General features: G+C 56.0%; 12 protein-coding genes across 12 annotated transcripts; 8 read left to right on the top strand and 4 right to left on the bottom strand.

The window, feature by feature from the left end:
- Positions 1-794: 794 nt before the first annotated feature.
- Positions 795-1626, bottom strand: M421DRAFT_74264 (uncharacterized protein; the record flags this gene model as incomplete). The annotated part of the gene is made up of 2 exons (XM_033597021.1): positions 795-890; positions 946-1626. The coding sequence occupies 2 exons, from the start codon at positions 1624-1626 to the stop codon at positions 795-797; spliced, it is 777 nt and encodes a 258-aa protein (XP_033444123.1).
- Positions 1627-2172: 546 nt separating this feature from the next.
- M421DRAFT_9306 (glycoside hydrolase family 13 protein) lies at positions 2173-4072 on the top strand (the record flags this gene model as incomplete). The annotated part of the gene is made up of 3 exons (XM_033598083.1): positions 2173-2247; positions 2298-3481; positions 3535-4072. The coding sequence occupies 3 exons, from the start codon at positions 2173-2175 to the stop codon at positions 4070-4072; spliced, it is 1797 nt and encodes a 598-aa protein (XP_033444122.1).
- Positions 4073-4703: 631 nt separating this feature from the next.
- Positions 4704-5750, top strand: M421DRAFT_425366 (uncharacterized protein). Its single transcript, XM_033594057.1, has 2 exons — positions 4704-5095; positions 5188-5750. Exons 1-2 carry the CDS (start codon positions 4926-4928, stop codon positions 5537-5539), a joined length of 522 nt encoding a protein of 173 aa, XP_033444121.1. The 5' UTR covers positions 4704-4925; the 3' UTR covers positions 5540-5750.
- A 377-nt stretch (positions 5751-6127) lies between these two features.
- M421DRAFT_9304 (uncharacterized protein) lies at positions 6128-7222 on the top strand (the record flags this gene model as incomplete). The annotated part of the gene is made up of 1 exon (XM_033598081.1): positions 6128-7222. The coding sequence occupies one exon, from the start codon at positions 6128-6130 to the stop codon at positions 7220-7222; it is 1095 nt and encodes a 364-aa protein (XP_033444120.1).
- A 1378-nt stretch (positions 7223-8600) lies between these two features.
- M421DRAFT_95820 (AAA-domain-containing protein) lies at positions 8601-10872 on the bottom strand (the record flags this gene model as incomplete). Its single annotated transcript, XM_033598345.1, has 2 exons — positions 8601-9167; positions 9220-10872. 2 exons carry the CDS (start codon positions 10870-10872, stop codon positions 8601-8603), a joined length of 2220 nt encoding a protein of 739 aa, XP_033444119.1.
- A 391-nt stretch (positions 10873-11263) lies between these two features.
- M421DRAFT_425361 (uncharacterized protein) lies at positions 11264-12152 on the top strand. The gene is made up of 2 exons (XM_033594056.1): positions 11264-11691; positions 11745-12152. The coding sequence occupies exons 1-2, from the start codon at positions 11341-11343 to the stop codon at positions 11979-11981; spliced, it is 588 nt and encodes a 195-aa protein (XP_033444118.1). The 5' UTR covers positions 11264-11340; the 3' UTR covers positions 11982-12152.
- Positions 12153-12287: 135 nt separating this feature from the next.
- M421DRAFT_9301 (DUF1000-domain-containing protein) lies at positions 12288-12965 on the top strand (the record flags this gene model as incomplete). The annotated part of the gene is made up of 1 exon (XM_033598080.1): positions 12288-12965. One exon carries the CDS (start codon positions 12288-12290, stop codon positions 12963-12965), a length of 678 nt encoding a protein of 225 aa, XP_033444117.1.
- Positions 12966-13395: 430 nt separating this feature from the next.
- On the bottom strand, positions 13396-13745 carry M421DRAFT_74158 (Sm-like ribonucleo protein; the record flags this gene model as incomplete). The annotated part of the gene is made up of 2 exons (XM_033597013.1): positions 13396-13667; positions 13721-13745. The coding sequence occupies 2 exons, from the start codon at positions 13743-13745 to the stop codon at positions 13396-13398; spliced, it is 297 nt and encodes a 98-aa protein (XP_033444116.1).
- Positions 13746-14802: 1057 nt separating this feature from the next.
- On the top strand, positions 14803-15643 carry M421DRAFT_34728 (uncharacterized protein; the record flags this gene model as incomplete). The annotated part of the gene is made up of 2 exons (XM_033589543.1): positions 14803-15213; positions 15272-15643. Coding segments are annotated over 2 exons (783 nt in total), but the record flags the coding sequence as incomplete, so codon positions are not given.
- A 1450-nt stretch (positions 15644-17093) lies between these two features.
- Positions 17094-18880, top strand: M421DRAFT_104157 (uncharacterized protein; the record flags this gene model as incomplete). Its single annotated transcript, XM_033586988.1, has 2 exons — positions 17094-18413; positions 18464-18880. 2 exons carry the CDS (start codon positions 17094-17096, stop codon positions 18878-18880), a joined length of 1737 nt encoding a protein of 578 aa, XP_033444114.1.
- Positions 18881-19307: 427 nt separating this feature from the next.
- On the top strand, positions 19308-20096 carry M421DRAFT_303380 (uncharacterized protein). Its single transcript, XM_033589131.1, has one exon. It carries the CDS (start codon positions 19502-19504, stop codon positions 20051-20053), a length of 552 nt encoding a protein of 183 aa, XP_033444113.1. The 5' UTR covers positions 19308-19501; the 3' UTR covers positions 20054-20096.
- Positions 20097-20140: 44 nt separating this feature from the next.
- M421DRAFT_104156 (uncharacterized protein) lies at positions 20141-20953 on the bottom strand (the record flags this gene model as incomplete). Its single annotated transcript, XM_033586987.1, has 2 exons — positions 20141-20794; positions 20927-20953. 2 exons carry the CDS (start codon positions 20951-20953, stop codon positions 20141-20143), a joined length of 681 nt encoding a protein of 226 aa, XP_033444112.1.
- Between the last annotated feature and the right edge of the window lie 855 nt (positions 20954-21808).

The following is a 21808-nucleotide window of genomic DNA, read 5'->3' as shown; positions in this document are numbered from 1 at the left end:
TCTCATTGATCACCTCTCGAACTGTCGGGAGGTGGGCATCCCTAGCATGCGGAAAGGTGGCATCATCGTGTGCGATCAAATGTTGCCTGCCGACGTCGAAGCCTTCGTGTTTGGAATAGACCATAATGCCGCCCAGATCGTTGGAACAGCGTTCCTTGTCCGTCAAGTTCACGCAATATGCGACATACATACGACAATTGAGATGTATATTAAGATGTAGTCAGTCGTTACTACCCCTCCCAATGTCTTCGGTACGTTCGTAGGCTCAATCACACTTCTGGAAAATTCGGGGCTGACAGTATTCGCAACCTGCAATTTTACATCTGATGTGTGGCTTCGTGAAGAAGTTTTCATATCAACCGCAGTACTGTTAGAACCCTAACTATCCCATTCCCATTGTACAAAGTCTTGTCGGAGAGATACTTCGAAGCGGATCGGCCGCCTCTAGTAGACAGCTAAGACGCCCCGGATGCTGAAACCAGCTTGAAGAAGTCCAGGGTGGTGAGGTAGCTAGCAAAGATAAAGGACCGCTTGTAGTGTGATGCACTTCTCAAGCTGCAACAAGTCATATCCCTGAACCGTTCCTCGGCTCGCTTATGTATCATCGACCTGTGAGTTCACACTGAGTTGACTGGCATCATGTTGGTGTTGTCCATACGCTTTGTGTGAGATTGGGAAAAGAAGTTGCGATGATCGACGATTTGATATTGTGGGCTTCAGGGTTCACTTTGAGAAGCGCATAGCAGCTCAAGTCGTACAAAGTCATCTTGGATTGTCCACAATCGCCCTGAAAGCTATTCTCGACGCTGCTCTGGTGTGTACAGAGATACCTGGCCCGCGAAGAATAATACAATTGAAGTCAAAGCTACAACAGTGAATGTCAGAGCAACCTGGAAAGAAAATTAGTTATAAGCTGCGATGTGACGAACGATCCAGGGAACTGACCTTTGAATTGTCGTCCCACCAATCAGAAGTTTGCAGATGCCTCGTGGCGGACCAAACGTGCAGAAACATGCCGATAATCATGCTGACCGTCGCTGTCGTCAGAAACATGACTGGCATCTGCCATGTGAAGACTTGCAGCAGACTGGGCGCACGACGGCCTGTCTTCTTCGAGTGCCTTCGTTCCCCATTAGTCTTGGCTAGCAGCTTTCGAATGCCACCAAGGCCATCGCGATGCGCAGATAGACGGTGAAGTCGCACAGTCTGATCCGCTGCAGTCAAAATACTGAACAGCGATAAGATGATACCGCAGTACCAGGCCGTCCTGATAGGCCATGGTGACTCGCGCCCACTTGGCAGTACCTGTGGCCAGCTACCAGTCGATGTAAGCACTCCTGCCAACAGCGCAGCGACAACACCAATGAAGCTCAATTCGCTGAGCTTATTATCCCTCCACTTGATCGTCAGCTCATCCTTCTCCTTCTTGTCTTCAGTGTTCAGCAGGATCTCGATGGGGTCGTAGGTCGCTGCGTCAGGTGCGTAGATGCCGCCACCGAAGAAGTGCAACACTGTCCAGAAGGAAGAATGATCATTATCAGGCTTCGCGGCCTCAGAGGAGCTCCTCAGCATTGGTGAACGCTCATCTGCTGCACCACCGCCCTCAACGTCGGAGGCATACGTCATCGTCCGGTTCGTTTTTCGGTAGTACTGGCGGAGGGGTTTTGAACACCAAAACGCAGTGTGCACAGCAATTGATATACGGTAAAGGTGGGTATCGGTACATGAGAAGCTAGGGAATGCGAGCTGTTGTTCTATTATGTGCGGTATCACGATCCTTGCGTTTGGCGGTGCCCGCGTGACCGATGACCAGTCATGACGACTGCCCTGCGCGTCTGCGCTCCTGTCGTCACTTGCCCAGGTGCACGCGCAAAGTCAACAACAACTGGCGATAGCGGCTCACGTTCAATTGATTCGATTCCGGCAAGCACCGAAGTTACTCGAAGCGGCGCCAGTTGAGGTGCGGTGCAAAATCGGCCTACAGTGATCGCCTCCGGGCTCGGGGTGCTTTGGGCCGTTTTTACGCTCGCTTTGGGGGCCGCCGAGACGCGCTGCGCTCTGGGGTATGTGGAGCGCTCCACAACGTGATGACGTGCCAGTATTAGTAGGACGTCTACTCAACAATATTACACTCGCACAGCTCGATTAGCTCGAAAAGACACAAACAGCAAAATGCCGACAACTCAGCAGAATCTCTACGTTGGTACCGATAGGCATCGGTGGTGGAAGGAAGCGGTGGTCTACCAGGTGGGCTGAGACATTGAGAAATACGGCCAGAGTACTCACTCGCCCCCCAGGTCTACCCAGCGTCATTCAAGGATACCAACGGTGATGGTTGGGGAGATGTGCGTGGCATTACGCAGAAACTTGACTACCTGAAGAACTTGGGTGTCGATGTCATCTGGGTCTCACCGATCTACAAGAGCCCACAGGCGGACATGGGCTACGACATCGCTGACTACGAAGACATTGACCCAAGCTATGGGACATTGCAGGATGTCGACGATCTCATCGAAGGAATCAAGAAGCGTGACATGAAGCTGGTGATGGACTTGGTCGTGAACCACACATCTGAGGAGCACGCCTGGTTCCTCGACTCACGGTCTTCCAAGGAATCATCGAAGCGAGATTGGTACATATGGAAGCCCGCCAAGTACGATGCAGATGGAAATCGTCAACCGCCAAACAATTGGGCGCAGATTCTCGGCGAGGCAAACTCAGCATGGACTTGGGACGAGAAGACTCAGGAGTACTACCTCTCGCTCTTCACGCCTGAGCAGCCGGATTTGAACTGGGAGAATCCCAATGTACGAGATGCCGTTCACAGCGTGCTACACTTCTGGCTTGATCGTGGTGTTTCCGGTTTCCGCATGGACGTCATCAACTTGATATCCAAGGTGCAGTCTTTTGCTGACGCTGAGGTCAAAGTCAAGGAAAACAAATACCAGCCAGGCGACAAGTTCTACGCCAACGGACCTCGTCTACACGAATTTCTCAAGGACATCAACCGTAAGGTCCTCTCTAAATACGACACACTCACAGTCGGCGAGATGCCGTTCGTCCGGGACGAAGATGAGATCATCAGAGTGGTCGGATCCGAGAATGAGGAACTCAACATGATCTTCGCTTTCGACATCGTAGACATCGATAACGTGCCTGGAGACTTCAAGTACACTCTGCACCCATGGGATGCACGAGATCTCAAGACGATCATCAACCGTCTGCAGCGGTTGATGCTGGAACGGGATGGATGGAACTCCATCTTCATCGAGAACCATGATCAGCCTCGTAGTGTCAGCAGGTACACAGATGACAGCGATGAGCTCCGTGAATATGGCGCGAAGCTGCTGTGCTTGATGCAAACCACCCTCGCCGGCACGTTGTTTGTCTACCAGGGTGAAGAGATCGGCATGCGCAATGTTCCTGTGAGCTGGGAACCATCTGAGTACAGGGATATTGAGAGCATCAATTTCTTCAAGAAGTGAGTATCCCCATTGCCTCATCTACTGCTACCTCGCAACTAACGCCACTCAGGTACCAAGACATGTACCCGGGCGACGAGGAGAAGCAGGCCCTAGCCCGCAAGATCATGCAGAAGAAGTCTCGTGATAATGCCCGCACTCCCGTGCAATGGACGTCTGAGCCCCACGCTGGCTTCACATCCGCCGACGCCAAACCCTGGATGCGCGTCAACGATGATTACAAGACTGTCAATGCGCAAGCGCAGCTTGACAACGCCAGACCCTCGCCAGGTACACTCTCGGTTCACGCTTTCTGGCAGCGCGGACTTAGGTGTCGCAAGGAGAACAAGGATGTCTTTGTCTATGGTGACTTCAAGCTTCTGGACCCCGAAGACAAGAACATCGTTGCGTACAAGCGCTGGAGCGAGAAGAATGCTTTCGTCACAGTGCTTAACTTTAGTAGCGAGAAGCTATTGTGGGACGGACTCAAGGACTTGAAGGTCAAGAAGTGGGTTGCTGGCAACTACGATGAGACGGAGATTGATGGCAAGTCAAAGAGTGGGACGTTGGAGTTCAGGCCTTGGGAAGCGCTGCTGGGTATGCTAGAGTAACCTCTATGAGTTGCTCAGGATATGGCAGTTCGATAAGTAATGAAAGCTATGAGGTTCCAGGCTTTCTCCAACTAATGTAAATGTTCTAAATGATCTTCAGTGAATCGGAGGCCCATGTACGATTCTCGATGTGCGACTCTGTGACTCGACAGAGCAGAGCTTTTACATCCTCAAGCTTTTGCGTGAGCCTCTCTCTAATTTCTCACGTCACATCGGGGTCTAATTGTACTCTGACATGGGCGGTATTCGGCGCCTGCAAAGGTCTTTTGAGGTGCACATGGTGAGCATGATTGGTGCATTATCGGTCCGATAGGATTCCGCTAGTGCATGCAAGAGCTGATCTCCACAGCCTCCGAGACACGATATTTTTCATCACATTACAGTGCTTTCTCATCTCCATCTGAATGTTACACCCATCTGGATTGCCGTTGCTCAGAACTCCTTGGGTTTACCAAGCGCCTGTCCCACGAACTGTGCTAAGGACCCACCCGCGACGACAGCCATCTTCGCGTCATCTCGACCCTCCATGTCTGTCCACATGCAATGAATGTCAATGGGCTCGCTTCTTTGTTTTTAGTTTGCCTTGCAGCATGGTGATGTGTTCTTACCTATACATGCTGCACGCTTCAGTGTTTGACTTTCTCAACGTGTCACCACGAAACTGAAACATCACTGCCGTTGCATACTAAGCTTCACCAAGCTTGCGGCACGGCCCTGCGAACACCGTGTTTCGATGCCGTTTCGACAACATATCTTTTCGCCGTATGAGGTCTTCTCAGCTGAGAATGCATATCTTCTGCTGTACACGTCGACGTTTCTTCGAAGCTTTCCTACCCAATTGACTCAAGACGACATGTTGTTCAGGTTGCTGACACTACTCTTCGCGGCCAGCGGTGCGTATGCACTGCCCAAGGCGCTGAGACGAGAGGCACAAGCAAACAGTAGTTGCGATGCGCTGAAATACTCACATCTAATCGGCTCCATCCAAGAGACGATGTTCATTCAGAAGCAGGAACTACAGGGGTGAGAAGTTCAACTGCATGCACAACCCCTTTGAATTCGAAATTCTCAGTCACAAAGGCGGTTGATGTACCGCAGCGTCTGACGTCTTACAGCTTGCAAACTCTCCTTTCACTTAGCACCAACACCGGCTCTCTCACAGCGCCCACAAACGGCACACAGTCCGACTTCCAACTCAACCAGATCTCCATCGTCTCAGCTGAGCTGAAAGCTATCGCTATACGCGAACGCAGCCAGATATTAGCAGATGAGCTGAGCAGCCCTAGCGCCAAGGGGCTTGCAATGGTGGCGCAGTCGCAGGCAGCCGTCATGATCGATATGCAGAGCTTGAAAGAAGGTAGAGAAGGAGACACGAAGATGCTGGAAAGTTTGGTTAGAAGAGTGAAAGACGCTATGATTCAGGAGGAGAAGAATCTGAATGTGGCGGATGGAGAGTGTGGGAAGTGATAGTTTGATCCGGCCGCTAGATCATCTAGCCAGAGGTGAAAGCAACATCCGAATTGAGGTATGAGGGCTTACACGGGCGCACCCATTTTATTTTTGCCGCCGCACAATAGCTGAGCAGAAACCTCAGTACAATGGACAACAGGATGATGTTGTTTCCGGATCATCTTCAAATACTTCAGGAGCGCCTCTCCCACCGAATACAATCCTGCCTCCCGTTCTCTCCACCTTGTCGTTGATTTACCTTTGTACTATTCTGTACGCTGTGCAGGCGCATTCCCCTTTTTCGTCCTGGCGACGACCTGCTTTCAGTTCTCACACTTCAGACCCTAGCAAGCATAGCTCTCATTTCAGGTTTCTTCCCTCGTCTTCACCGCGACTCGCTTCTCTCGCACTTCGCGCCAAGTCACGCGCCAGACTTCTTCACAAAGCGTACGCGCTCCCCAAACTACTCTTCACCTCACCTCCATTTTGGCTTTTGGCGCGCCACGCTTCATCGTAACCAGCAATCACTCGACGCGTAACGTAAAGCGCAATTCTTCTTTGCTTACAGTCACCAAACCTCCCACAATCATTTCGAGCACGGCAACCATGGAGCGCTGCGGTCGACTCACATACGAGCGTCTCATCAACAGTCTCGGACAGCTCTACGGAGCAGTTGGTGCCCAATTGCCCGATCTCAAAGATGCTGGACGTGTTCAGGATCTTCAGCAAGTCATCAGTGACGCGCTCACAACTGCTCGCACTGGCATGCGCGGCGCGCTCGTTGCATCTCCTGCGCAGCTAAAACGAAAAGTCAAGGCGCAAATCGCAGATATTCATGAGCGACACGATACCATCGATGAGGCTGAAGCACATGCCCAAGACGATACCCGAGCCACGTTCAGTTCGTCAACAGCCACTGGCAACGCAAACCCGTCACTCTCCCAGCAGACTCCAGCATCGAAGCGCACCCGCGGCGTCCGCGACAGCAGTAAGGAAAACGCCGTGCCCCCGGCAGCGCCATCTCCAGAGCCAACTTCCCGCAGACTTTCAGCCATCAGGAAGACAACCATCACCAAGCGCGTTACAAGCACCAAGTCTCCCACCACCGCAGGCATCAAGAAGCGTCCGACCCGCACCACGCGCTCCAAGGCCGCACCTCAGAATGTGACCGCCACACCTCTACCCTTCACAGAAGAAGACGATCGCCGCGCCGCTGCATCTGCACTCCTAGTTCTCTCAGAGCACAGTCCAGAGACCTCTTTCGCTCCCTTCACCTCCCCACTGAGCGGCACCACCCCATCGACAGCCAGCAGCAAGAAGCGCACCCACTCCATCTACGAAGACAACACATCATCGCCCTACACTCCTCCGTCTCAGGACCTCCCACGCAGCTCTCCGCCGCCGAAGAGGCACATACTGGCCCCTGCACGCTACGCACCAGTCCCAGTGCTTGCGCACGGACTGAGTGTTCCAGAGGCTTTCGCGCTGGGTGTTGAGTATGTGGTGCAGCACTTCTCTTCCAGCGAGGGAGCGGAGGGCGAGACTATGCGGGTGTGGGTTGAGGATCAGCTGGGGTTGCGGAACCCTGCGCGATCCGATGATCCTGTGGGCATGGGTCTCAGTGGCGTGACGACGGTTCATGGTGTGCGGATGGGACGCCGTGGGGGCGGTGCCAGGAACGCATTTTGGGATGTTGTTTGAGCAGCGCAACGCCGCATGGCGTGCTTGTTCGGTGGTCGATAATTTGTTTGCATTTGGATCGCACTGCGATCATCTTTTAAATTTCATTGGGATGGGTATTCTGTTGCAGGGTTTGTTCTGGATATGTGCAAAAAGACCAGCACCGAATCGCGAAATTCAATCGCAATGTCTCGATCCATAGCGGTACAAGGTACTCGAATTGTCGTTCACGAGAAATGATGGCGCGCGTGGATTAAACGAATATAGAGTCAACGCATCGTATCACCCAAAACGCCGAGCGGTTCGTACAAGCATGTCTTCAATTTACACAACGGGCGCCACACGTCGTCTTCAGCCATCGCAGACAACGCTCGCACGGTGTCTATCCTTCATCTCACATTCTGCGCGCGGAAATTGCAGTGCGATACACCTCGCCGTGTGCGATCATCACAGAATACAGATATCAGCAAAATAACACAGACCAATGCACACTGTATCTGCACCCGCACACAATACACCAACATCAACTATAACGCCAAGTACACCCTGACATGTCTCGCGTGATTATCCTGGCCGCTGAAGTACCGTGTGTACAGCCTATATACGGTCGGAGGAATTTTCTCCAATGAAAGCTAAGAGGGACGAAAGAGGAACGAGAATGCTTGCTGGATATTGAAAGGACACTGATCAAGGCACAAAGTATGCGGAGGGAGTAGAGGCAATATATCTGTGTTTGACTCGAAGAAATTCCGTGAAACTCAACGCGCGAGACTGTTGCCAATCCAGTTAGCAGACAATAGTGGTATAGGAAACAATTGTATTAGTCTTGCTAGGCGCAGACAAGACACCACAGTCAGTGCAACTACAAGTCCGCGTTGTCAGAGCGCGTGCTGTATCCCGAAGTAGACGTAGCGCTTTTATGTAGCGCTTTTATGTAGCGCTTTTATGCAGCTCTTCGCACGCGTCAAGGCGTGTCTAACGCTACTAAGCAAGCCCGTCTAACGAACAGAACCAGCCGTCGGTAACCAGCGCTTTGATCACGCTGACGAGATACGAAGACGAGCAGCCATCGCCGCGCGCTGATCTCAGTCTAAGCTTGGACTATGGTGCAGTGTGTACGCGCTGGGAGCAGCGAGTAGACAACGCAGCAAGACTCTAAATTCTGCCACGTGCGACGGCTGTGGAGCACGTCGACGGCGTGCTCAACGATGAATACTCGGTGCGTGATGCGATAACACCTCGCCTCGGTATCCGTGCCTCGCGCTCCCCTTCTTCATTGACCGTGGACGATGCGCGCTCGAGACGGAGTCGTGATGTGCGATGCCAATGCACTCGCGGTCGCGACTGCAATGCACTGCATCAGAACAGCATCTAGAACAGTCCCGCTAGAACAGCTCCGCTAGAACAGCTTCGTCTCAAACCTCCTCCTCAAATCCTCATACTTCTTAACATCGCCCACGCTCGGCCGGATGGTCTTGACCGCTTCCAGCACATCCCTCTCCTCAACGACATCCGCCTTCCGCCTAAGCGCCGCCTGCCCTGCCTTGCGCAGCAAGCTCTCGAGATCCGCGCCGGAGAAGTTGTCGCAGGCGGGCAGCCTAGCGACGGCCGCGAGGTCCTCGCTGACAACACCGCGCTGCCGGATAAGCGCGCGCAGGATATCGACGCGCTCCTCGGGCTTGGGCAGCTCGACGTAGAGCAGGGTTTCCAGACGGCCGGGGCGCAGCATTGCTTCGTCGATCATCTCGGGCCGGTTGGTGGCTGCGATGAGGTAGATGCCTTCGCGCATGCTGAGGCCGTCGAGCTCCGTGAGCAGCGTGTTGACGACGCGCGCTGAGGCTTCGTGTAGCTCGGAGCTGCGCTTGGGCACGAGCGCATCGAGTTCGTCGAAGAATATCACGCACGGCACCGAGCTGCGGGCGCGCATGAATACTTGGCGTAGGGCGCGCTCGGATTCGCCGACGTACTGGGTGGTGTTAGCTGTGTTTCAGTGTGCATATGTGGATGGGGAGGTGTACCTTGTTCAGCAGCTCGGGACCCTTGACGCTGATGAAGTTTGCTTTCGACTCGGCAGCGACGGCTTTGGCGAGGAGTGTCTTACCGCACCCTGGGGGGCCCCAGAGGAGCACGCCCGTGGGCGCTGAGATGCCGACTTTGGCGTAGCGTTGCGGGTTCTGGATGGGCTCGACAATGGCCATTTCGAGCTCGTCGCGGACGCCTTCGAGCGCGCCGACGTCGCGCCACGTGGTATCCGGCACAGTGGCAAATCCTTCGCGCTTCGAGGAGGGCGTGATGGTGGGCAGGACGGCTTGGAAGGCTTCCATTGAGATGACCGAGTCTTCGAAGCCGGCGGGGCGCGTGGCGTCCTTGTCGCGCACGCGCAGGACGAGGCGGCGCCAGGAGCGTATGGTCTCGACGTCGTCGGCGGTGACTTTGGTCGTGTCGACTTCCATTTCCGTCTCGTTTGCCGCGGCTTGCAGTTCCAGGGCCTCGCGGTACCGCTCCATTTCCCAGGTGCCTGCTTTGCTGACCAGGTCCTTCAAGTCGGCGCCGACGAAACCGGCGGTCATCTTGGCGAGAGCAGCGAAGTCGACGTCCTCGGAGAGCTTGGGCTTGCGCGTCAATGCTCGCAAGATCGACTCGCGCATGGCTTCGTTGGGGACGCCCATGTTGATCTCGGTGTCGAATCGTCCTCCGCGACGCAGTGCGGGATCCAGACTGTCCGGTCGGTTGGATGCTGCGAGAACGATGACAGGCTTTCCATCGTTGCCTTCCATTGCCAAGCTGTCCATGGAGATGAGGAGCTGAGCGACGATGCGCTTCTCCATCTGACTCTGCGCGTTGTCGCGCTTGGGTGCGATTACGTCGATCTCGTCGATGAAGATGAGGCAGGGCGCCACCTCCTTGGCGCGCTCAAAGTGCTCGCGGATCTGCTTCTCCGACTCTCCAGACATGCCCGAGACGACAGACGGGCCGAGGATCTCGATGAACGGCACGCCCAGCTCGGCCGCAGCTGCTCGGCAGATGACCGTCTTTCCGCATCCGGGGGGGCCATGCAGCAGGATGCCTCGCGGAATGGGAATCTCTCGCTGGACATACTCCTCGGGACAGAGCAGCGGCAGTACGAGGTGCTCCTTCAGCTGATTCATGACCTTGCTCACACCACCGAGATCCTCCAGGCTGACGCCAGTAGGCGGCGCAACGTCGATTTTGGACTCTTTCGACTCCGTCTTTTTCTGTCTTTTGCTGTCCCTCTCTCCGCCCCGAGCGCTCTCACGTTTCTTGCTCTTGTCCTTGTCACCATTGGCCGTGGAGGGGGCGACGGCACCGGAGGTGGCCCAGGCGCCAATGATCTGCTTGTTCATGAAGTCGGCCGACTTGCTCTCTTTTGAGGCTTTCTCTTCCGGTTCGCCAAAATCGCCGTCGATGTCGGCAATCTCGTCGCTGATCTCTTCGTCCTCGCGCATAACGTCGATGACGCGTTCGATCGAGTCCTCCAGCTGCTTCTTCGGCCGTCTCTTCAGGCTGGAGTTGGATCTCTGGATATGCTCCTGGACAGTGGAGATGCGGAGTTTGAGAGGCGACTCGTTTTTGTCGTCGAGGTATTTGCGGACAATCTGGTAGATGTCTCGATCGAGGCCTTGCTGGAGGGAGCGTCCACGGGGGGCCATGGTGATGACGTGCAGCCTGAGGTCGTATCGTAGTGGTGGATGTGTCAAAATATTTTGCCAGACCTCGGACCAGGGTCTCCTTATCGATAGGTTAGCGCATACGAAGTAGGCTTCCTTATCGATAGCCTAGAACATGCCAAGTAGACTGCCTTATCGATAGCTTAGCGCATACGAAGTGGACTGCCTTATCGATAGCTTAGCACATGCCAAGTAGACTGCCTTATCGATAGTCTAGCGCATACCAAGTAGACTGCCCTATCGATAAGCTAGCGCATGCACTACGTCAACGCAACCAAGGCAGGCACGACCCAGTCACACGCTTGAACCACACGCTGATGTGCTGATGGGACGACGGCAATGGGCAACTCCGGCAGCGCGAACAAGATCTCGGCGCAGGACAAGTGGGTGTGGGCGACTCTGGGGGGGCACGCGCATCGTTAACTCGCGGGCTGCAGGGCGATCCTGGACATGAAGAACCAGCGCGATAAGCTGCGGCAGTACCAGAAGCGCATGGCCGTGGTGACGGCGCGCGAGACGGCCATCGCAAAGGAGTGGCTGGCGCGCGGCGACACCCAGCGGGCCAAGCTCGCGCTGCGGCGGAAGAAGTACCAGGAGGGGCTCATTTCGAAGACGGACGCGCAGCTCGCGCAGCTCGAGCAGCTGACGGCCGACGTCGAGTTTGCGCTCGTGCAAAAGGACGTGCTGTTCGGGCTGCAGCAGGGCACCGCGGTGCTGAAGGAGATCCACCGCGAGATGGGCGGCCTCGAGCACGTCGAGAAGCTGCTGGGCGAGAGCGCCGAGGCGCGGGCGTACCAGGAGGTGTGTCGCCCCGGGGCCGATGCGGGTCGGCGGCGTGTGCTGACGCGACGCAGGAAGTGTCGGAGCTGCTCGCCAACCGAATGTCCAACCAGGACGAGGACGAGGTTGAGGACGAGCTGGAGGCGCTGGAGCGGGCGGTCGCCGGCGTCGTCGCGCTGCCGGATGCGCCCGTCAAGCAGCCCGAGTTCACGCCCGCCCAGAAGGCGCAGATGGCGCGAGACCGCGCGCAGCGGAGAGCCCGCGAGCGCGCGGCCGAGCAGGAGCAGCGGGGCGAGCCGATGCTGGCGTAGCGGGGATGGAGTCACAGACACGGCGTGCGTGCATTGGGCGAGGCGTTGGGGTCATTTGCGGCGAGGTTGCGTACACTGCATATACTATCGTTATAGACTATTACTCCGACTGCTCCATATGCTCCATATGCGCCGTATGCTCCATATGCGCCGTATGCTCCATATGCGCCATATGCTCCATATGCTCCTACCGTGGTGAGACCTGCTGTGGCGACCTTGCACCGCGTCCTGCCAACCCGCCGTCCTCGACAGCCATGGTAGGTACCCCGCGCCCACCAGCCTCGCCCCAACAACTGTCAACACACCATGTCGCACTGCCACGACGAGCACTCGCACTCGCACTCGGACAGCCACGACCATGACCACTCGCACTCGCACTCGCACGACCACAGCGACGACATCACCCCCGCGCTGCAAAACATCCTCTATGCGCAACTCGACTTCCCCGCCCTGCGCACCCTAAACGAGTCCACCAGCAACAGCGGCCGCGCCATCTGCCAGAAGACATGGGCCCAGCGCCTGTCGCCCGATCCCGAGCTCGTCTCCTCAGCCGACGAGCAGCTGCTCATGCTGGTGCCGTTCACGGGGCAAGTACGACTACACTCGATTCTACTGCGGACATCAGACAGCCCCGCGGCGCCGCGGACGCTGAAGCTATTCGCCAACGCGGATGATATGGATTTCGAGACTGCGAGCGAGAAGCAGCCCACGCAGACCCTGGAGCTGGCGCGCTCGAGCGACGTCCAGGAGATTGCCGTGAAGCGGGTGCACTTCAACAACACGCGTAGCCTGGCGCTGTTCTTCGAGGATAACTGGAGTCAAGGTGATGAGGATGAGACGCGCATCAGCTATCTGGCATTCAAGGGCGACTTCATGCGGCTTAATAAGGAGCCTGTTAGTGTGCTGTACGAGGCCGCGGCGAACCCGGCGGACCACAAGACTGTTGCGGGCGTCAACGAGGGCGTGGCGAGGGGGATACAGTAGCCGTTGCCGCAGAGCACGGGAGTTGGAGACAGTCGTTGCGGTCGTGACGTGACTTGTTCCCAGCCTGGGTCTATCTATCACATTCTGCCATCTGCTGTGTCAGCCAACACTTGACTCGACCAGCCGCGTTTACATGCAGCGTGCATCGCCTTCCGTGGGTATCATCGCGTCTCAGGCCATCCCATCCCATCTCATCTCATCCCATCTCATCTCATCTCATCTCATCCCAGCAGCGCTATGGCGCGCAGCCTCTCGCCGTCCCTCGCGTGTCCTCTAGTCTTGTCCCCCATCCCTCCCATCCCCCAGCATCCGCGCCTTATCTCAGTCCCCAAATGCACCACACACTCCAGTCCCCAAGTGCGCCACACACTCCAGTCCCCAAGCGCACCACACACTCCAGTCCCCAAGTGCACCACACACTCCCCTCCCCTCACACATGCCTCGTACTCCCCAGCACCTCACCATGCACCTTCCTCCAGTCAATCTTCCCATCCACATCCTCATCAACCCTCCCACACACCGCGACACTGTCGCCCCGCACGATATACAGCCCCAGCGGCACCTCCTCGCTCGCCACCCCTTCGTCCGCTGGCCGGATGATGCGCTCCAATGCGTCGGTGAGCACGAGGTTCATGCTGCCATCGCAGCTGAACAGCGTGCCGACCATGCTGCGTCCGTCGAGCGTGAGCACTGAGACTTTTTCTGGGCGGAGTTAGCAGGTTGGTCTTATGCGGAGAAAGAAGAGGGGGACGCACTGTGGAGGTAGCTGTTTAGTGCCATTGTGTGTGGATGGTTCTTGGAGCGGGTCGTGGGCGGCGAGTTCGAGTGCTAAGGGTGGTGGGCGCGTGAGAGCTCACCGCAGCTTGCTTCGCGTTGACGTTGGATGGGTATCCGTGCGTGAGGTGGACCAATCAGGTGCAGTGCTCCTCCGCAGCTTTACATCGTCGTCTTGCAACTTGTGTGTCTCTTGCCATGATATTCGAATGAATAGGGCTAACAGTCGTGGCGATCATCAACGCATACCGACTTGAATAGAACTTCCCGCTCTCGGTCTGCCACTCCCACTGATCTACGCGATAAGCACTGTCTTCCCCAGTCGACGCAGCAGACTCCACCGGCGAGCTCCGCAGTCAGCTACCTATCGCGCAGTAGCGTGATGTGCAAACGGCTGCACTCAGTGCACTGCAGATGAAGTCCATGCCTTCTCCTCTCCAGGCGAGACGCTCGCCAGGTCTCATGCCTCATCTGCATGTTCTACCACCACCAGCGCCGTTGCAGCTTTCGCTAGCATGGCTGTTGGACCAAACCATTTACGCTGCCACTGCACTACTGTATGTACCTCGGCACCTCAAGTCCAGAGACACAGCATTTATCCGGCACCGCATTCCTCACAAGTTCTGCATCGCCTGATGTACAGCCAGCCGCCCGCAATCCACGTGGCCAAGGCGTTTGACGGCTCGGCCTTCACCCCGTTTCGGCACCCAAGTGCACCCGTCGTGCGCGGTGCAAGGAGCGGCATGAAGACGCCCTGGTACAGCGAATCATCGCTCGCCTGCGATTACCGCACCTAGGCTCCTATGCCCGTCTTGGTAGGTGAAATGGCACGAGACATGTTCGCCCACTGGCTGCGTCCGCTCCCGCCTCCGCCTCCGCCAACGGCTACCCAGACTTGCAGACTGCTCCGCTCGTTATCGAAGACGCTATCTGTGACCTGGGACTCGAATGTTACCCGACAGGGCGGGAAGTCCAATTAGTTAACAGAGTTCTATATGTGTTCCGCCCACAGGCAAACACCATGTGCCCGCCTTCGCACTGATCCAAAGCGATGGCCTTTGAAGTCGACAACGATGCGCTGCCGACACACAACATCACGCCGCTGCCCACGGCCATGACGGCCGCTGCGTTTTTGGGAATCGCATGGTATTTGAGCGTCGAGGTCAGCGTGCGTCTGCTGTCTCGAGCCACGCGCTCGAGTCTCTACTTCTGGTCCTGTCTCGCCTGCTCCTGGGGCATCATCACTCACGCCGTGCTCATCGTCCTGCTCGACTTCAAGATCTGGGAGAGCTACGGCGCCATCGTCCTCATCCACCTCACGTGGTGGACCTACGTCGTCTCGCAGTCCGTGGTGCTGTATTCGCGTCTCAACCTCGTGCTGCAGCGCCTCGAAACCGGGCGCTACGTGCTGTACATGATCCTCGTCAACTCGGTCGTCTTCGGGCTCGGCACCGTCGTGCTGGGCATGGTCGCCGTACGTCCCCCACCCCCCCCCCACACTCACATAGCGAGACGCAAACTCACAACCTCAGCGCCATCCCTCCATGGTCGCCAACCTCGGCCGCGCAAATCTGATCTGGGACCGCATCGAGCTGGCCGCCTTCTTCCTGCAGGAAACCCTCATCTCACTGCTGTACATCCGCAGCACCGCGCAGCACCTGCACAACGTCGCGCTACTGGGCACCAACGCGCGCACCACGCGCCGCCTCCTACGACACCTGATTGGCGTCAACGTCTTCATCATCCTGCTCGACTGCTCCCTCATCGGCCTGTGCTACGCGGGCTTCTTCTTCCTGCAGGGCTACTACAAAGCCGCCGTCTACGCCGTCAAGCTGCGCACCGAGTTCACCATCCTGAACCAGCTGCGCTCCAGCCTGCCGGGCAGCAGCGAGCACGAGAGCGCCTTCGGCCCGTATGCGCGCAGCGGCGGCCCCGCGCGCCAGGCCCCGCCCCAGGCCGACGACGAGATCCAGATGGTCGTCCTCCGCAGCGGACGCCATGGGGGCATCACGATCCAGAAGGATGTCGTCGTCAGCAGTGTGCGGAGGGGCGAGAGTAACAGCTTTGATGCTGCGGGCGGCGAGCGTGATAGCTTTGAGGCGGCTAGGGTGTGAGTTGTTTTACATTGATTTTTTCCCTTTTGCGTTGGAACGAGGTTCGAAATGCGTTATACCCCTGATAGTTGATGAATGATGACTTCTGTTTTTTTTTGGACTGCGCGAGTCGTCATGTGTTGTAGCTCAGACATGGGTAAAATGTTCCTGCTCTTATGCGTCATTCGAGACTATTTGTGGACTTGGATTCTGTAAGGTGTGCCCGGACAGGTCACCTTGGCTTTTGGCCAGACTGAGACCGCATGCTGAGGCGTCGAATGATGATGCCGGGGATTTGTAAGGCGGGCTGCGAGATTTAAGTGCAGCTTGACATTGACATCGAGGTCCGGAGGCTGTCAAGCGCGTTCGATGAGGCTCGAAGGACGATGCCGGACCGGCGCAACTCGTGCATTAGTTAATTAGTGCATAATGGCTAGCCAGATTCGCGACCAGAGATTGAGATGCTGTCACTGCCTCCAACGCTCGTTCCAACACTACCTGCTAGGCTTCATGACATCTGCGTTCTTGTTGCATGCCATGTGGAGATCCTCTGTGCACTCAGAGCTTGGCTTGAAAATCTTTACGAGCGAGGAAGGACCGCGACGGACTGTAAGGCTTCCGAGGACCTGCACCACCACCACCCCAAAGTCACATCCCCCGCTTCCCTGAGCCCTACAGCCCTATATAACCATGAGCGCTAGTCGATGCACTGCACCCACGAGCCACTATCTGACGCAGGTCAAGGCGTTCGCCGTCCGCGCCTCCGCTCGCCTACATTCGCAGCCTCAGCGTAGGCTCCCGCAAGAGGTAAGAATTTCGGTCGAGGCTGAAGATCCAGATGGACCTGCTGCGGCGACTGCATCGCCCAACAACTCGTAACCCTGCCAGCCGCTCAGCGGCGACGGCCGGTAACGCCGCATGATTTCAATTCGCTCGTGCCGTTCAGCTGGAACAGGGAAGGATCGACCGAAAAGTAGCCGCATCTCCACCTTTCGTTTTTAACGTCAGCTGCAAGCCTTTCGCAAAACACCTCTGGGCAGGAACAGCGCGCTACCGTGACACGACTCGTTCAACATTCTTATACCGGATTACTTCTACCGACACATGTCTTGGGGAGCCTGCTTGTGGCCCACACTCTTCACATTTACGGGAGCGGCGGACCTGCCAACGAGCTGTGCTATGACGAATTAAGCAAGGGTTCCGGTGCCGCGCGAGCACTTCCTGTTACGTCATACGAGAGGGTATCGCTGGGGCTGCAAAGATGAGCGGCAGCGCTGCTGCACCGCGCAAGGGGACGCGGCGAGCATGTGATCCTTGCTCTGTCAGGAAAGTGCGTTGCGACGGCAATCAACCATGTTCCAGGTGTGAAGCAGCCAGCTGGGAATGCACCTACTTGAAGACGCATGGGAAATCCGGGCCCAAGGGACCTCGCCGGACGACTGAAGCCGCCATCAGAAGGCTGCAGGAGCGCAGCAAGAGCAGTCACGATGAGTCGAGGAGCAACAGCGAGGCGAGCTTCGACCTTGGCAGTCCCAGTCCCACTGAGTATCCGTATATCGAACAGCTACCTCCAATCAGCGACGTTACAGTGGAGCAGCTAGGATGGCCGGATGACTTGAGTCCAGTGTTCCCAACAGCGCAGAGCCATCCCCAGCGGATATCGACATCGTGCATCTCACAATACCTCGACGTCTACCAATCACGCGGGTACGGCATCTGGCCCGTCGTTGATGCTGAAGCATTGACTGCAAGACTTCTTACCAATCCGGATGACGTGGAAGCATACGCCCTGGCAACCGCCATATCGGCTGCTGTTGTCAGTCAATTTTCCATCGATGCTGAACCAGGAAGTCCCGTCGAAGGACACTACCGTGTGTCTAGTGCTGTCTTCGAGGCAGAAGCCAAACGTGCGCGCGACGAAGCGGACCATCTTGAGCACATCACCGCCTTTTCAATACTGAGCAGCTTCTTCCTACATGTCTACTCCGCCAACATCGGTCGCATGAATGTTTCGACCGTGTATCTTGGGGAGGCAATCACGAAAGCACACATTGTTGGCCTGCACAAGACCTCCTCCTACGAGTTCTTGACCGCCGAGCAGGTTCAGACGAACTTGCGATTGTACTGGCTGCTGTTTATCACTGAGAGGGCACACTCCATTCAGCACGATGTGCCAACAACTCTCAAAAGAGCACCAGACCTACCTCCACTGGAGAACTTGAATGATGGCTCGGTCACGCCGGCTTTCATTCAGCTCTGCCGTCTTTTCAACATTCTGGACGTCACTCTCACAGCAGACCCTGCTTCGGCACGAAACGCCCTTGCGCTGGCACAGCAGCAACTGAGCAACGACGAGGCACCACTCAGCCTCGAAAATGAATTACAACGAGCCGACATTTCCATGACACAACAGTGGATGCGCATCTTCCTGTGGCAGCATGCACTCAACGTCACCAATCTCAGCAGCGTGAACATTGACAACGAATTTTCTTTCTCTTTCCCTGCGCAGGTCGCGCAGAACGTTCTCTCGAATCTCAGCAGTCTGTCGCAGCAAAGCGTGGAGGCTCATGGGCCTGGCATGGTACGTGCATTCGCCTGATCGCACTAGATTCTTGACTGACGATCGTCCAGGAGTCGAAGCTCTTCGATGTCGCCAACTCCTTAGCAGACGTTATGATCATTATGCCTTCCATGAATCACGAATCGCACTTTGGCATCGGCCCGCGGGATCTTATCCATTCTCTGTCACAAGTCCTATCCTCATTCAGAGGGGGGAACCCCGCCGTTATTAATATCCTTCAAGAAAAGCTGTCGCAATTGGGCATGGCGGTGGCGTCGCCACAGAAACTTCTCGAGCTTTCATCGCCGGAAGAGGAGAAGGAGGAATGGCACGGCGAGCGATCCATGTCTGCACCGTCTAGCTACGGGTCGTCTTATCCTTCTGGCACGCCAATATCGCCAACCTACCCTTTGGACCTGAACATGGGAAATCTGAGCAGCCAGTCGCCGACGTTTCCATCGAGCATGAGCATGGACGAGAATTACTGACTAATCATCGAGTGATTGGATACACTTGATAGGAGTCGCTTTCACGTACAAACGCCAAACCTGTTCATCGTTCTCCGCCATCGATACCCACACAATGAAGCACTCCGGCCGCACGCCGAGCTTTGATCTCCAGATATGCGACTTGAGGCAACGCCACATTCTCTGCACCCATTTGCAATATGTATGCAACGCGCTATACCCAGTACTGCAGCCTTGACCTGGAGAGAAGACCATCTGTAAAATGGTCTCTCTCAGCGCAGATTGAGAGATTGTCGGTCACGTTGTTCCGACAAACGTTCTCCGATGCTCGCGCACTCGATGCTGTACGCTTCGATAGTGCCATCGCAGTGGCAGGAAGGATGACTGCACAAAGCGGTACCATCACAATGAAGAGCAATCAGCATCAGTACTTGCGAGAACATTCATTGCTTGCGCCGTGAATCCGTCGATTCCCTTTCACCAGTCATCACACAGACAACCGCATGCGACCCGCCCTTTCACCAATCACGTTCAGACGCAAGACTCTTCAGAGCAAATTCCACCTACACCGCACACCGTCGATTGCAGCCTCGACCGCATTCTTTTCACACTCTTCGCTTTTGTTCAACTCCACCAAGTATCATGTGCACCGAGATTTACGCCCGCTTCTTTGCCTGCCCGCACAGTCACCTCCTCAAATGGACGTACTGTAGCCTGATTGCATCAAACACGCCAGCCGCAGCAAGAGCATGTCAGAAGTACAGGAGAAAGGTCAGAGGTTGTGTAAGCGGCAGAGCAAGAGAGTGTGCCGAATGTACTATGGATCGTAAGATTGCAGAGGACTTTGGCGATGCCGTGCTTGCCAGCGTTAGGCAGTGCGTAGGACAAAAACCAGATACTAAGAGACGGCGGTTTTGGCAGCGTGTCGATCGCAAGGGAGGAGAGGAGGTGCCGTTTTTTTCGCCTATGCCAGTAGACATAGAGGTGTGGTCGGCGGTGCAGATCGCACCTGCTATTCTGCCGAACGAAAGGGAGGTTATCTCTCAATGGAAACGAACGCACAAAAGGGCCAGGAGTCGGCATGACAGTGCGTCTTTGCACAGTCGCGAGCATCCCCGAAGCGATATCACGCCCGAAGAACAGCGACGAGGAACGTGGACCTGGCTCAGATCCTCGTTTGGAAGGCGCGGGTAGCAGCCTAAGATGTCGAGCGTCAACTAAAAATAGGAAACGTTCGAGATATTACGAACACCACAAAAAGACACCCCAAGCTTTTTCACGTCATGAAACAAACGAGCGCGCGTCCTTACTACTCCCCAGCAGCCCCTCAGGATGCCCTAGGATAATAGCTTCCTGCGCACCCAACCCCACCCCGTCGATACTATCGCCCAACGGCACCGTCAAATCGCCCTCCTGGCTACCCCCATGCCCATCCTGCCACCTCAGAAACGTCTCAAACGCGCTCGTCCCCCGGATACTCCCCGTCTTATCGTACCTCTCAACCATGCGCCGCATATCCCCGATCCACCGCTTGCACTCCTTGCACACATCCATCTCCCGGCTGATCTGGCTCCTTTTGCTGGGCGTATGGCATCGGACGGCGTTCAGCTGGTGATCAGGGAGAGTGGCGTAGTTGAGCGCGGCGCCGGGGTCCGTGGGCGAGAAGTAGGCGTCATTGGCATCCGGGGTGGAGACGGTGCGGCGCGAGGCGCTGGAGGCCGAGCGCGAGATGGTCTGGCTGAGGGAGAAGAAACGCCGTGTTGAGCCTGAGCGCTTCATTGGGGCGGGATGGGGTACTGTGGGAGAGAGAGGGGGGGACATGGGGCCTCGTAGGTCGTTCAGCCTGTGAACGGCGCTTTGGCAGAGGGTCCAGGGCTGCTGGTGCGATTCGCCGATGTGCCCGCAGCCGTTGCTGGTGGTGGTCAGTATGGGGAGCTGAATAGCTGTGGACCAGTTCTGATTGGGAAATGCAGCGTGGATATCTCGGTGCGGCTTCTTGGGTGGGTGACTACGTACTACGAGCGTGTTAGCAACTGTTGTGTTGTGTGAGATTGGGGATGAGACTACCTGCTGCGTGAAGTTGTGGTAACACATGAGTCCTGCAAAACCCACTTATTCTGCACAGAGAAAGACTTCAGGGATCTACAACGGTCGCGCGTGGGGTGAGCGTGCAGGTGTACAAAGTTTCCGCTGCAATGGTCCAGGTGGGCTAATGCAAGGCAACGCGGGCGTTAAATGCGGAACAGACCAGTTATCAGGCGCAGGTGTCAACGCAAGCAGTGAATGCAGGGGAACAGGTGCCGGAAAGCCGTTGAAGTGCATTTCATACGTTTTTGTTTTGATGCAGACATGCACCCTGCCTTGTTTTCCAGGCGGTCGATAAGCGGTGAATCTCGCAAGGGTAAGCCCGTAATCGTTGTCAACGTGGCTAGCGGTCATCGTACATTCACTAGTTTGGTGTGTTCCGGACGTGATATAGCTGTATGGAGTGATCTTTCCGTCAGAAGGGTTCAAGATCGACCGGTTCGCGGAGATTTTTGTCGACAAAAGTGTGCAGCGCAGATATCCTGTGACGTCATAAGCCCGCCTATCATCCGCAAGCGCAAGAACCTGGAAGATGAGTTTCAAACCGAGTTGTACTGATTTATTATGGTCTGACATGGTATAATCAACAGTGTCTACATGCACAAACACAAGTGTGGAAGAGATGGTGGAAAGTCGCTTCGTTGCTAGAGAAGGAGCGTTACGCTTGTGGTTTAGCGTTCCCGTTAGCTCGACCCTGGCGGCGTTCTCAAACCTCATCCCCGCTGTTGTTTACTTGGCTCTGACCGGTACAAGTGCGCGTAAAGTCTTGTTCCAACCATCTCCCTTGCTTTGCTGGTTGCTGAACCTCGTGGTCGCTGTCCCACAACCCTCTGCAGCCCGTACTCAGAGCGCGCCGCTTTGCTC

This window comes from Didymella exigua (assembly GCF_010094145.1).
Source record: "Didymella exigua CBS 183.55 unplaced genomic scaffold M421scaffold_45, whole genome shotgun sequence".
In the NCBI taxonomy this organism is placed as follows: Eukaryota; Fungi; Ascomycota; class Dothideomycetes; order Pleosporales; family Didymellaceae; genus Didymella; species Didymella exigua.
The sequence above is the reverse complement of the archived record's forward strand: the minus strand, read 5'-3'. Positions and strand labels throughout refer to the sequence as shown.